This window comes from Benincasa hispida, chromosome 7 (assembly GCF_009727055.1).
Source record: "Benincasa hispida cultivar B227 chromosome 7, ASM972705v1, whole genome shotgun sequence".
NCBI lineage: Eukaryota > Viridiplantae > Streptophyta > Magnoliopsida > Cucurbitales > Cucurbitaceae > Benincasa > Benincasa hispida.
The window spans coordinates 32,636,048-32,648,402 of record NC_052355.1 but is presented as its reverse complement, the minus strand read 5'-3'; the positions used below and the strand labels follow the sequence as shown (position 1 = coordinate 32,648,402).

General features: G+C 31.7%; 1 protein-coding gene across 1 annotated transcript; it reads right to left on the bottom strand.

Annotated features, from left to right (window-relative positions):
- Positions 1-961: 961 nt before the first annotated feature.
- Positions 962-4,171, bottom strand: LOC120082037 (3-ketoacyl-CoA synthase 19-like). The gene is given in 4 exon segments (XM_039037251.1): positions 962-1,258; positions 2,257-2,626; positions 3,365-3,513; positions 3,516-4,171. Coding segments are annotated over 4 exon segments (1,440 nt in total). The 5' UTR covers positions 4,153-4,171; the 3' UTR covers positions 962-974.
- Positions 4,172-12,355: the final 8,184 nt, after the last annotated feature.

The window sequence follows — 12,355 nt, the reverse complement described above, 5'->3', positions numbered from 1 at the left end:
AGGTACGTTAACATTGCTCATCAACTGTATGGAACAACCGTCAATGAAAATCCTTTCATTGATACTTTTTGAACGTCAAAGTAAGGTAATATTAATATTTTTTGTCAATCGACTATAAAATACTATGAACTAATTATTTAAAATAATGATCATTGGAATTGGTCGTTGTTGGAGTTGGTGGAGGTGGCGGCTAGAGTTAGTCGACGGCGAAGGTCACTAGAGTTGGTTGGAGGTGGCCAATGGTGGAGTTGGCCAATGGCGGTGGCTGGAGATGGTTGCCTGCAGTAGTGTCTAGAGTTGGCCATTGATGACAGTGGTGGCTGAAAGTGGCTGTTGGAGATGATGGTGAGGGTGATGGCCAATGAAGATGGTTGGTAGTGGTGGCCAAAGTTGGTTGGCGGAGGATGGTGGTAGTCACGACAACATATTTTATAAACTCATTTTTTCAAAATTCATTTCGAGTGGTTGTCAAACACTTTACTTTTTTCATATTAACTTATTTTTTTTTAATTAAATACTTGAAAAGATATTTCAAACACACTCTATAGAAGGATATTATGACAAGTTTTAGATTAAGTTATTTGGTTTAGATTTACTTTAGTATTTGACTTGTGTCATAAGATTTATTTTTTATTACCATATACAAACATATTTTTTATGGTTGTATTTTAGTATACACTTTCTATTATTCAATGAAATTATTGTCTATTGTATTCTCTCCCCATTTTTTCCTTCTCCAAATTTAACAAATCATGTGTGGATAGACTCATAATAATAGAAGAACTCTTTCAAAGAGAGAGAATCAAACTTATGATAAAATGACTCCTTTTAGAGAAGAATAATCAACAATAGAGATTTATCCAAATTATGGAACAATTACAATCAAATTTATTTATTGGAATTCAAAAACCAAATAGAAAACACAAAAAATAAAATAGAGTAAAAACAATAATAATGCAAGAATTAAAACTTAATTAGGTGGAAGATATTAATTGTTGCTTAAATAAATCTATATTCCTAATGAAGTTCAAAGATTCATCATAAATCCAACTATACTTCTCCATGAAAGGGTTGTTCAAGCATTGAGGAGGGTAAGAATCAATACAATCCTTCCATACATTTTCATCTTCCAAATCTCTTATCACTTCCCATGCACAATTGTTACACTTGAATCCAGCTCCAAAGCTTATCATTAATATTGTCTCTCCTTTCTTCAATCTCTTCTTCGCTTCCATGTATCCGAACACGTACCAAAATCCTTCGAGAGAAAATCGAGTTATAAATTTTTAGGGCAAGTTTGTCGAAAGTAGGAGTCGGGAGTGGAGTTGTTATATCCACTTCTTTGTTTGACCCACGGAGTTTGTGGATCAGATGAGTAAAAAAATGTTTATTTCATGATTTATTAACTTCTTACACCGTGGATTTAGGATTAAACAATTTTACTCATTTCTCCACATTTTTCTTTTATATTTTTTAGACCCTATTTGAAATGATGTTTTGAATGTTTTAAAAATTTAGAAAATTATTCTAAATATTTAAAAGCTTTTAAATTTTTTTTTATTCATAAACCATTTAGAAAATTATCCAAATATCCTATTATTAAAAGTAAAAAAAAAAAAAAGAATTTAATATAGATAATTTAACAAAAAAAAAAATTTCATAGATAGAAAAAATGTTCAACTATTTATGGAAATAGCAAAAAAAAAACATTGATAGACACTGATATACTTCTATCAACGTCTATCACATAGTATCAATGATAAACTTCTATTCATTTCTATTACTGATAGATGCTGATAGACTTTTATCCGTTTCTATAAGATTAAACTTTGTTATTTTGTGTAAATAGTTTTCTTTATTTTTCTATTTTTGAAAATCTCCATTTAATAATGTAAGACAATCGAGGGATCCACCGTTTCCTTCCTTTGCAATATCCTATCGATAAATTAAATGAAATATTTTTTTTCATATATATATATATATAAACATGTCTGACAATAAAAAAAAGATTTTTTTTCTGAGAAAAAAAAAAGGTTATTATTAGAAAATTCTTATAAATAGAAAACCCAAAAAATATTTACACTTTTCATGTTATGAAGTGTAAATATTTTTATATACTTTTTTATATTTAAAAAACCCCTTCTTCTTCTTATTATTTATTTATGTTGAACGATAACTAGTTGTAATTATGAAAAAAATTTCAGGACAGTAGGTAACTACTCTTCCTCTATTTTCCTTTGTTGGTTCTACCCTTACCTGCAGATGAAGTGTTTCCAAATCGATGCAGAGCCATTCGAGCTGGCTCGAGATCGTAAACGTTGAGGCCCAAGCTCTTCCCGACGCTGTCGATAACGGCCCTCCCACCGGGGTGAATGCAGAAGTGATCGACACCGGTCTTAAGATTCAAACCTATAATTGGACCTTGACCTACAGCAACCCCTCCCATTGCTTCTTTTGCTAGTTTGCCCTTTTGGCTAACAGAGTTAGCTATCACATAACGAAGCAACTCCCTTAATGGCAATATCTTCGGTACTAAAACCCTTAAATTCATTGCAAATATTTTTGCTGCTGCTTTTGGAAGGTTCTTTGTTAGCCTAAATCCACGATACCCATCATCGTCTTCAACCTTCATACCATTATAAACATAAATAAATAAATAAATAGTTCAATCATTATTGATCTCGATTTTCTTTTTACTAATATCCAAGTTGGAGGTTCAATTCTCGTAACTACTTGTTGTACTAAATTGAATTTCACAAATATTTGAAATTTTTTTAAAATTATAAATAAAAATTAAATGTACTATAACTCCTTTAATTTTAATTTTAATTTTTATTTTATGGTGTTTATATCAAACTAGAAGTTCTATATTCTAATTTTTAATTGATTTTAGACATATATACTCGTTTAGGACATCACAGAATTTGAATTCTCACTTCACATGTTAGAGTTAAAAAAAATTATTCTTTACTAATTAAATTACCATTACTTATTAGGCTTTGCAATAATTTTCAAAACCACAAGTGATAATTAAATCAATAAAAATTAAGGCATAGTTTCATAATTAATTACTATTTAATTTTAAATTTTTATTTTTTCTGTTTATAAAATTTGATTAGGAAGTCTAGTCTTTCTTTAACAAATGTAAACTCATAATTGAAAATTTAGAAAGAAACATAAATGGTAAAACCTAAAAGTAAACTTGTTATTAGATGGAGCATTAAAAAAAGATTGGATTTACCATAACCTACCTGTTTAAATTTATTCACTTTGTACTTTTAACACAATATTGTATTAATATTATCATATTAAAAACAAAAGAAAAAATAAAATTTACCTTAACTTATCAACTTGAAGCAATTACCTGAATACAACATTGATAGGCTTCGTCGTTCGCACCGAGATGGGTTCGAACCAAACACTTGAGCTTCAACATAGCTTGATGTTTCAACTCTCTTTTATTTGTGAAAAACATCGAACAACCACCCGATCGAAACAAACAATTGGAAAAAACATTTGTTTTTCCTTCCCAATATACCAATTAGGTCCAATAGATTCAGTAGCAACAACAATGGCATAAGAATTATCGTAACACTTAAACAAATTATTAACCAAATCAATGGCAACAATGCTTGCACTGCACCCCATTCCGGATAGATTAAAGGCCTTAATATCTTCCCTCATCTTGTAACGGTTAACAATCCTAGATGTCAAGCAAGGAGAAGGCGAACATAACGACACAGTAACGACCAAGATTTTGATGTCGGATGGAGAAATGTGAGTCTTCGCAAAGAGTTTGTCGAGCGTGTCGAAAATGATGTCATCCATCTCGGCAACCGCATCGTCTAGAGTCGGGGTTTCTTCGCGTCCTTCGAGGATGTTTTTTGGGCCATAAGTATGTTCGCCGATGCCGGAGTTGACAATGGTTTTGAGGAGGAATCGGTATTCGTCGAGGCCGAGGTTTTTGTTGCGGAGGACGAGTTTTAAGCAAGAATTTGTGTCGAGTGTTCGGGTCGGGTCGGAGGGTTTGTAGCATTGGTAGGCTAGCATGTAGCAACAAGGTTGGTTTTTCCATTGAAGGAGGAGCTTAAAGAGGGTGGTGATAGTGAAGAAGAGAGTGATTAAACATAGTGCTATCATGAGTCCTTCCATTTTGGCTATGGGGTTTAGAAGAGAAGGGTTTTTGTTTTAAACATAGAAAAAGAAAAAAAGAATGTCTTTTATTTATAGTTGTTAAAACTAAGCTTGTGTAATGGAAAGTTGATGGGTTTTTTGGATGAGTGGATTCAAGTTGTTGTTGTTTGGTGGTTTGAATTTAAAGCCAATGAAGAGAGAGATGATTTGAAAGAGGGATTGGAAATAATGTCAATTCTCCCAAGGGTAAAAAATATATATATATATATATATATATATATTTTTGGCTATTTGTCTGGTCTCTTTTAATACTTATTGGATAAAAATTCAATTATTTTTAATGTTTTTCTTTCATGCATCAAATGATAAAAAATTGCTAGTAATATTGTGACCAACTATTCCAATTAAAGATTTCACAAATAGAAAATTTTTATTTTGAAAGATTAAGGAATTATTAAAATTATTTGACGCTTGGATCGTCAATACTTAGTAAATTTCTCACTCATCTCTCCTCACACAAACCAATCCTTTGAAGCAATGAATTAATGAGGTAAAGAAAAAGATACTGTGTCATTATTGATTTATTATTATTTTTTTTTCATGTGGTCATTTTCAATTTAACAAAAGTTAAAAGCATTAAATTAAAATTTTCAAAATTCAAAAACTAAAATGAGAGCTATATGAAAGAAAGGTAAAATAAAAAAAAAAATCATGAAAAAACAAAGGAGATAGCTAAGTTCGACCCGCATGAACTTGTCATATTAACTTCGAGGTTTGAGTTTTGATATCCACCCAAATATGTTGTCAAAAAGAAAAAGAAAAAGAGAAAAGCTACATTTAAACCTAAGTTAAACCACTAATAGACTTGAAGGCTTAAGTTGATGGATGAAAATTTAATATTATATTTGTTGGGATTTATGTCCTAAATCTAGTAGTCTGTAAATCTTTGTAAACAAATTATTAATAAATAAAGTATTATTTATTTTTAAATAAGTGTTATTTATTATTGCATAACTCAAAATCTAATAAACTAAGATCCAAAGTTAAAGTTATTTAATGTAACTTGAAAACTATGTGGTTGACATACAAGTAGATTATGTTCAAGTAATAACTTAAAATGTCTATAGTATATGGATAAGTTTAGGTGTCTTATCCTGATAACACTATGGACCCACTATTACAAGAAATAACGGATACGATAGCTAACGAAAAAAAGCTACAAAAGACATTTTATAGCATTTTTCGAAGATTCTAACAGTCCATATTATTAAAAATTTGAGACTTTTTATAGCGTTATTGTAGAGCTATATTGGATGCTACAATAAAAGTATGAAGGTATAACTTATTTACTTTGTTATAAAAACATTTAATAGCATCTTTTGTTAAAGTTATAGTATGTTTATATAGCTAAAATAATATACTATCTTTAACTTATAATAGCATTTTTTAACGCTGTAATATAGTATTTATAGCTTTAATCTTATGTTATAGTAAGGTTATTTAGTCTTTTCTAATAGCTATAATTACTATAATAATTTTTTGATAATACTTTTTTTTTTCACTATATAGATTCTTTATAGCTTTGCTCATGGCTATAAAAGGTACAATTTTTTTTCTCAACAAGAATAATTTGTATATCATTCTTCATATTTGTGTTAAAAATAAACTCGTGACTCGAGCTCAACCCACACATATTAAATACTTCATAACACATTAAATACCATGACTTTCATTCATCATTGAAATTGTATGAATTTATTAACATTACAAAAAAAATAAAATAATAATAATGTAATCATTTCCTAGAACAAAGTATATAAATGATATAAAATAAAGTAATGTATCTTTCATGTTTATTGTTATAAGTAAATAAAATATTTTATAAGCCTTCTTTATTCACGTATAATTCCTAAGATTCTCTTGATCTCCCAATGGACATTTCTTTTGAAGGTTGATTTGTATCTTTTGATGGACACATATTAAATAAACAAACATACAAAGAAACCTATTGAATTAATAATACAAGTCACTTAGAAATCCACTGACACCAAATCAAAACAACAACTTACATAGTTGAATATCTTAGACTTATAAACCCAACACATCTTTTTTAACACCTAAAACTTAAAAAAAAAAATGCGAATATTAAAATGCTCATAATAATCTTTCCACAAAACACATGTCATCGCTTCAAGCATACTGTAAAACTCCTAATTGAGTATGTCATCGTTCATTTAACAATCTCATACAGTTTTATTATCTATACAATAACAACTTACATAAATTATTATGGACAAAATCTTGCATCTCTACTTTTTACCATTCAAACACGAGGCCAAATCTAAGTTGCTCCTGCTTCCATCATGCTGGCTGTCAGAGTCTTGAACTTGGTTTTTATCAATTTGTATTCCCCTTCTTTTATTTAAAGGCCTTCTACTAATTATGCCCCTATGCTTTCCTTCACAGCAACATTCAACTTCACATTGCCATATTGATGGCTGCAAAAGAAACAACATTGCATATATAAATCACATGATTCACATCACAAAACTCAAAACAATATACCTAAAAAATCTCATCATCAATGAAAACCAAAGCAAATATTGATAAAAAGATAATAGTAATAACCAGATCAAAGCTCATAAGAGTGCTAAAAAATAGAAATGGCAGCAAAAAGCAAATCCAAATCTTGATTGAACCCATGATAAGGAATCTCTAAACAAAAGCAAATCGAAAGAGGATTGTACCTTAGAAAGTGAAAAAAATGAATAAGAGAAAGAAAATGGAAGAGACAATGAGGGAATCGATAATCTTTCCAATCCTGTTCTCAAAGTATTAAACAATTCTTATGGGTGAGTTGTTGGCATGTCATGTTAACCTTAAAGGGAATACTCTTGACTGTCAAGATATGTTTTTGTTACTTTTATGAACCTATCTATATACTGTGAGTCTCTTTAATTTCATCTTTCAAATAGGCAACCTCGTGTAATAAAGAAAAAAAAAAATACTTATATAATATGATTTCAAACCTAAATAAAAAGAAATGAACTCAAAACAGCCAAAATTTCTAGTGTCTTACAACCATTGACACTATGATTCAAAAGCACAACCGCTTAACAGAATACGAGAATAAATAACGCAACCCCTTAAGAGAACAAGAACATAGAATCAATCTGTAATAAGATAAGTACTAAATGACATTTACCTTCTTGTGTACCAAGTTTCCAATCTTTAACAATATCACGTTGCATGTCATCTAGTATTTTTATTGTATAATACACAAAATATGATCAAAGAATCAATTCAAGATTAGGAATTAGTGAAAGAAAGATTCAAACTACAACATGAAAGAAATGACATAAAACAAATCAAATGATTGTTTACCTAAGAAGTAGGAACACTTTTTGAGAAAAGTTTGATAGGTTATAAACTTTAATTCTTCTACTAGGAATTTGCTTACCAAATTCAATTCACAAGCAATACCAATCTCTTTCTATGCAAACTTCACAACTAGACAAGACTATCAAAATATCCAACAAAAACTTTTAGAAAATAAGATCAATTGGAGTTTTTTTTTTTGAAAAAATTATAGGCATGCTTCATTAGTTGGTTCCTTGGTTACTTGCTGAAACTTGTTCGAACAAATAAAAAATAAATCTCAATCTACTGTCAACAACTTTCTTGAGTTAAATGCTAATAATTTGAATTCATAACATAAACTCCAATTATTATCCCTTCATAAATTTAAAAAAAAAATGTTCTACCACAATAGCATATTAAACAAAAATCTAAAAATCAACAAAACAATCATAAACTAAATTAATTTGAGATTAATCTTCTTTTCGACTACCAACAAAGATCTACACATGTTACTTTTACAGTGTCTACCATGTTTCAATATAGAAAAAAATCTTTCTTGGGTATTAATGAATTAAAGTTAAAGAAAGAATGAAGGAAGATGAGAAAAGAGAATACCTTTATTCTGTGCGTGCTATAACTTGATAGGAGAAATAAATCATTCTTAATGTAGAGTTGATTTAAGATGAAAGAAAGAATGGGGAAGAAACAAGATATAGTTATATTTTGAGTTAATATTCTAAGGAGTAACACATCATCGGGTATTATTCTCTAATGATGAGGCAAAGATAGCTTACGATGTTTTGAAGGAATCAATGTGAAGAAGGATCTTAACGTCTTGATCGGTAGAACAACTTCTCAAGTTATATCCGGTCCAAAAATAAAAATAAAGAGTTTACTATCAAATGGAAATGAAGAGATAATAAAAATAACCCCGACCGTATATATATCAGAAATCTAACTAAGATGCATGACTTTCTATTAGTTAAGTTCGTCCCCAATGAATTGCAAAATAGAATAACAAAACTCATGAGTATTTGGTAACCAATTGACATATATTGGATAAGTTTCAATGATATCCAAGATGTAGCAAGATCCATTCTCTCCTTTACTTAAAATACTTCAATCTCTATAAAGCACAAACCATTTTAAAAGATGAATATGCCAAAAAAATAAAAAAAATAAAATAAAAAAGATAGAATTGAAGCATTAATCTTCTTTTCACAAAACCATTAGATTCTAAAAATTATGCACATCTACACATCACAAACCAGAAGAAAATTTATGTAATCAAGTACATTTGGTGCAATGAGATCATTGTTAAAGGAATGCACTCTAAAAAAGAATAAACTGGACAATTGGACCATTAATCAACTAAATCATTGATGAAAAATAATATATATTAAAGGGAGATTACAAATTAAGTAAGTTGACTCATCCAAACATAGTCAACACAGAAGTGAGACAAATTTTCCTTTGACAGTACAAATAGTACCAAATTCAGCCAATGGGTTTTAATATTTATGGTTGCACATGAAAAAGTTTTCCTCAAAAACCAAATTTTTTCAAAGAAAAGCCATTGGCCTAGTTTCATGGGGAGCAAAAATTGTTCTTAAACTAAGAATTAAAAAGTTTTCTACAGTTTTCTCCTCCTCCTTGCATAGATTCCTTACTTAAAGCCTTCATGAATTTTTTTATGAGAATCATAAACCCTTAGTAAAGCTAACAACAAACCGAATCTCCTATTGAACATATATGTCCATCATCCCTAGCTTATGTTGAAAAACTAATAATAAAAGCAAGTGGGACAACCAACAATAAGACGTAAAATATTGTTAACTACAAATTCCAGGAGAGTGATAAAACAACGCACTAATGCATATCAGCCCAAACACAACTCATATAAATTATGCAACTGATTTTGTTGGAAACGGCAAGATCCTCAGATGACGAACAGGATAACAACAAACGATCAGGTCATGGCAATCGAGCAAAGAATAAAACCTGCAAAATAGAAGTTCGTTATAGACTGAGTCGTGGAGCTCGCTCTCTTTGAGACGTTTCGCGGCTCTGCCTAAGTGTGCAAGTAGGTCAGGAATACTTCCACGTCGTCCTAGGATAAAACAGCCTAAAAAGAAGACCCGATCGAAAATGCACCGTTATCGATGGAAATACACACCCTTTTTGACTGATTGCTCAGAAAACGGAAAGTGGAAGAGAAGTCGGAGAGGAGATTTTTCTATTGAAGAATGGAAGGAATTGAAAATGATGTGTCCTCTGAACTGCTGAAGGTCATGCCTTTTATAAGCCTTCAGCGTGGAACTGTCGCGTGAGAGAGAGACGGGCAACCTCAAAAAGTGCGCACTGGAAGATGCACGTGGGAGGACCCAAATTTTCCGGTTTTAATTATTAAAAGAGATAAAATATAAAATAAAAATATTTTTATTAAATAAAAATAATCATATATACGCCTCGCCATGTCTGCCCACATGTCGCCATGTCGCCAACTATGACAATTGGAGCATCAAGATAAAAGCGTTACTAGGAGCACAAGACGTGTGGGAGATCGTGGAGAACGGTTTCTAAGAGGCAGAAGCTGGAGCTGATCAAGTGCAAAGAGATGCGTTAAAGGAGAAAAGAAAGAAGGACAAGAAGGCCCTTTATATCTTGTATCAATCGGTGGACGAAGATACGTTGAGACCATCGTCAATGCGGAGACGTCAAAGGCTGCATGGGACAAGCTCCAATTGACTCATAAAGGAGCCGATCGTATGAAAAAGGTACGGTTGCAAACCTTACGTGGTGAGTTTGAATCTTTACAAATGAAGGAGACGGAGGTGATAACGGAATATCACACAAAAGTAATGGCTGTCATCAACCAATTGAGACGGAATGGTGAAGAAATCACCGATGTTCGTGTCATGGGGAAGGTTCTACAAAGCCTAAATACAAAGTTTGAGATTATCGCCACGATGATCGAGGAGACACAGGATCTCGAGAACATGACAATTGAACAATTTATAGGCTCGTTACAAGCCTATGAGGAGAAAAAGAAAAGGAGGATGGAGCAAACAGAGACCGTTGAACAACTTCTCCAACTCAAAATCAAGGAGGAGAATAGTCATGGACGTGGAAGAGGTCGTGGTAGTCGAGGCCATGGTGGAAGAGGTGAAGCTAACACCGATATTTCTCAAAACTCGTCTGAATCCTTAAGAGGAAGAGGAGCACGAGGTCGTGGAAGACGTGGTGGAAGGTCCGGGAGAGATAAATCTCAGGTAAATTGTTATAATTGTAACAAATATGGACATTATGTGAATGAACGTTACTCATTTCAAACAGAGTCGATTGATCGAAAGCATCAGGACTGATCAATCGCTAGCACATCAAAAGCCCATCAAGGGCAATCCAATTATGCAGAGGAGAATGGAACCTTATTTATGGTTTCAAAGGGAGAAGAAAAGAGTCAAGATTATGGTATCTTGACACAGGAGCCTCGAATCACATGTGTGGAAAACGCGAGATGTTTGTGGAGTTGAACGAGATGGAGAAAGATAATATTGCCTTTAGAGACAATTCTTTGGCCGCCATCAAAAGAATAGGTAAAATTCTCATTTTGTTAAAAAAATAGAGAAAATCAATATATTACAAATGTTTATTACATTCTCAATGTAAAAAATAATATATTGAGTGTATGACAATTGTTAGAGAAAGGTTTTGAAGTTCAAATGAAAAAAATTGTTTGTATTTGAGGGACAATCATGAGAGTCTTAATGCTAAAGTCTCCATGACCAAAAACCGAATGTTTCCTTTGAATATATGTAATGATGTTCCAAAATTCTTGAAGACGTGTTATGAAGATCTCTCTTGGCTATGGCATCTACGGTTCGGGCACCTCAATTTTGGAAGACTAGAGCGAGGTTTACCACACATTTACAAGCCAAACCAGGTGTGTGAAGGGTGTTTGCTTGGCAAACATCATCGAAGTAGTTTTCCGAAGAAGTCTATGACAAGAGCAAAGAAGCCTTTAGAACTCATCCATGCCGATGTGTGTGGAATGATTAAACCAGAGTCTCATGGTAAAAGTAAATATTTCCTTCTCTTTATTGATGATTTTTCTAGAAAAACATGGGTGTACTTTTTGAAGGAAAAATCAGAAGTATTTGAAATCTACAAGAGATTTAAGGGACATGTGGAGAATGAAAGAAACCTTACAATTAAGGCCATGAAAACCGATCAAGGTCGTGAATTCACATCAAATGAGTTCAAACAATTTTGTGATGAAAAAGGCATCCGACGTCCGCTAACAGTCCCAAGGACACCGCAACAAAATGGCGTGGTGAAGAGGAAGAATCGGACAATCTTGAACTGTTGGATTTTATGTCCTAAAACTCATAGTTTGTAAATTAATAAACATATTCTGTTTTGTTTTTCGATAAAGTTGTTATTGAAATTGTAATCTTGAATCCAATAAACTAAGGTCCTGAGGCTATTTAATATAGTTTGAACTTTATTTAGTGATATAAATGTGGATCAAGTTAAAATATGTAGCCAAAATGATTTTTAGTATATGAATAAGGTTGGGCGCCTTATTCTGGGGACACTATGGATGCGGCCCACTTTATAGTTAGTACAAATGATGTGATCCTGAATCGTTCATATAGAGATATGTGAGTGAGGGCATCCTATGCAATGAGTTTTGCATAAGACTGAACCATGAAATAGTCATTTTTACGTTCTAAATGCCGTTTTATGTATAAAACTGACTATTTCGTTAATTGATGACCTAGGTAACTTAATCTTAATCATGAGCTAACTATGAACTCCTGTTCACTCAGAATTATCCTTAGATCTGCATAGGCGAGGG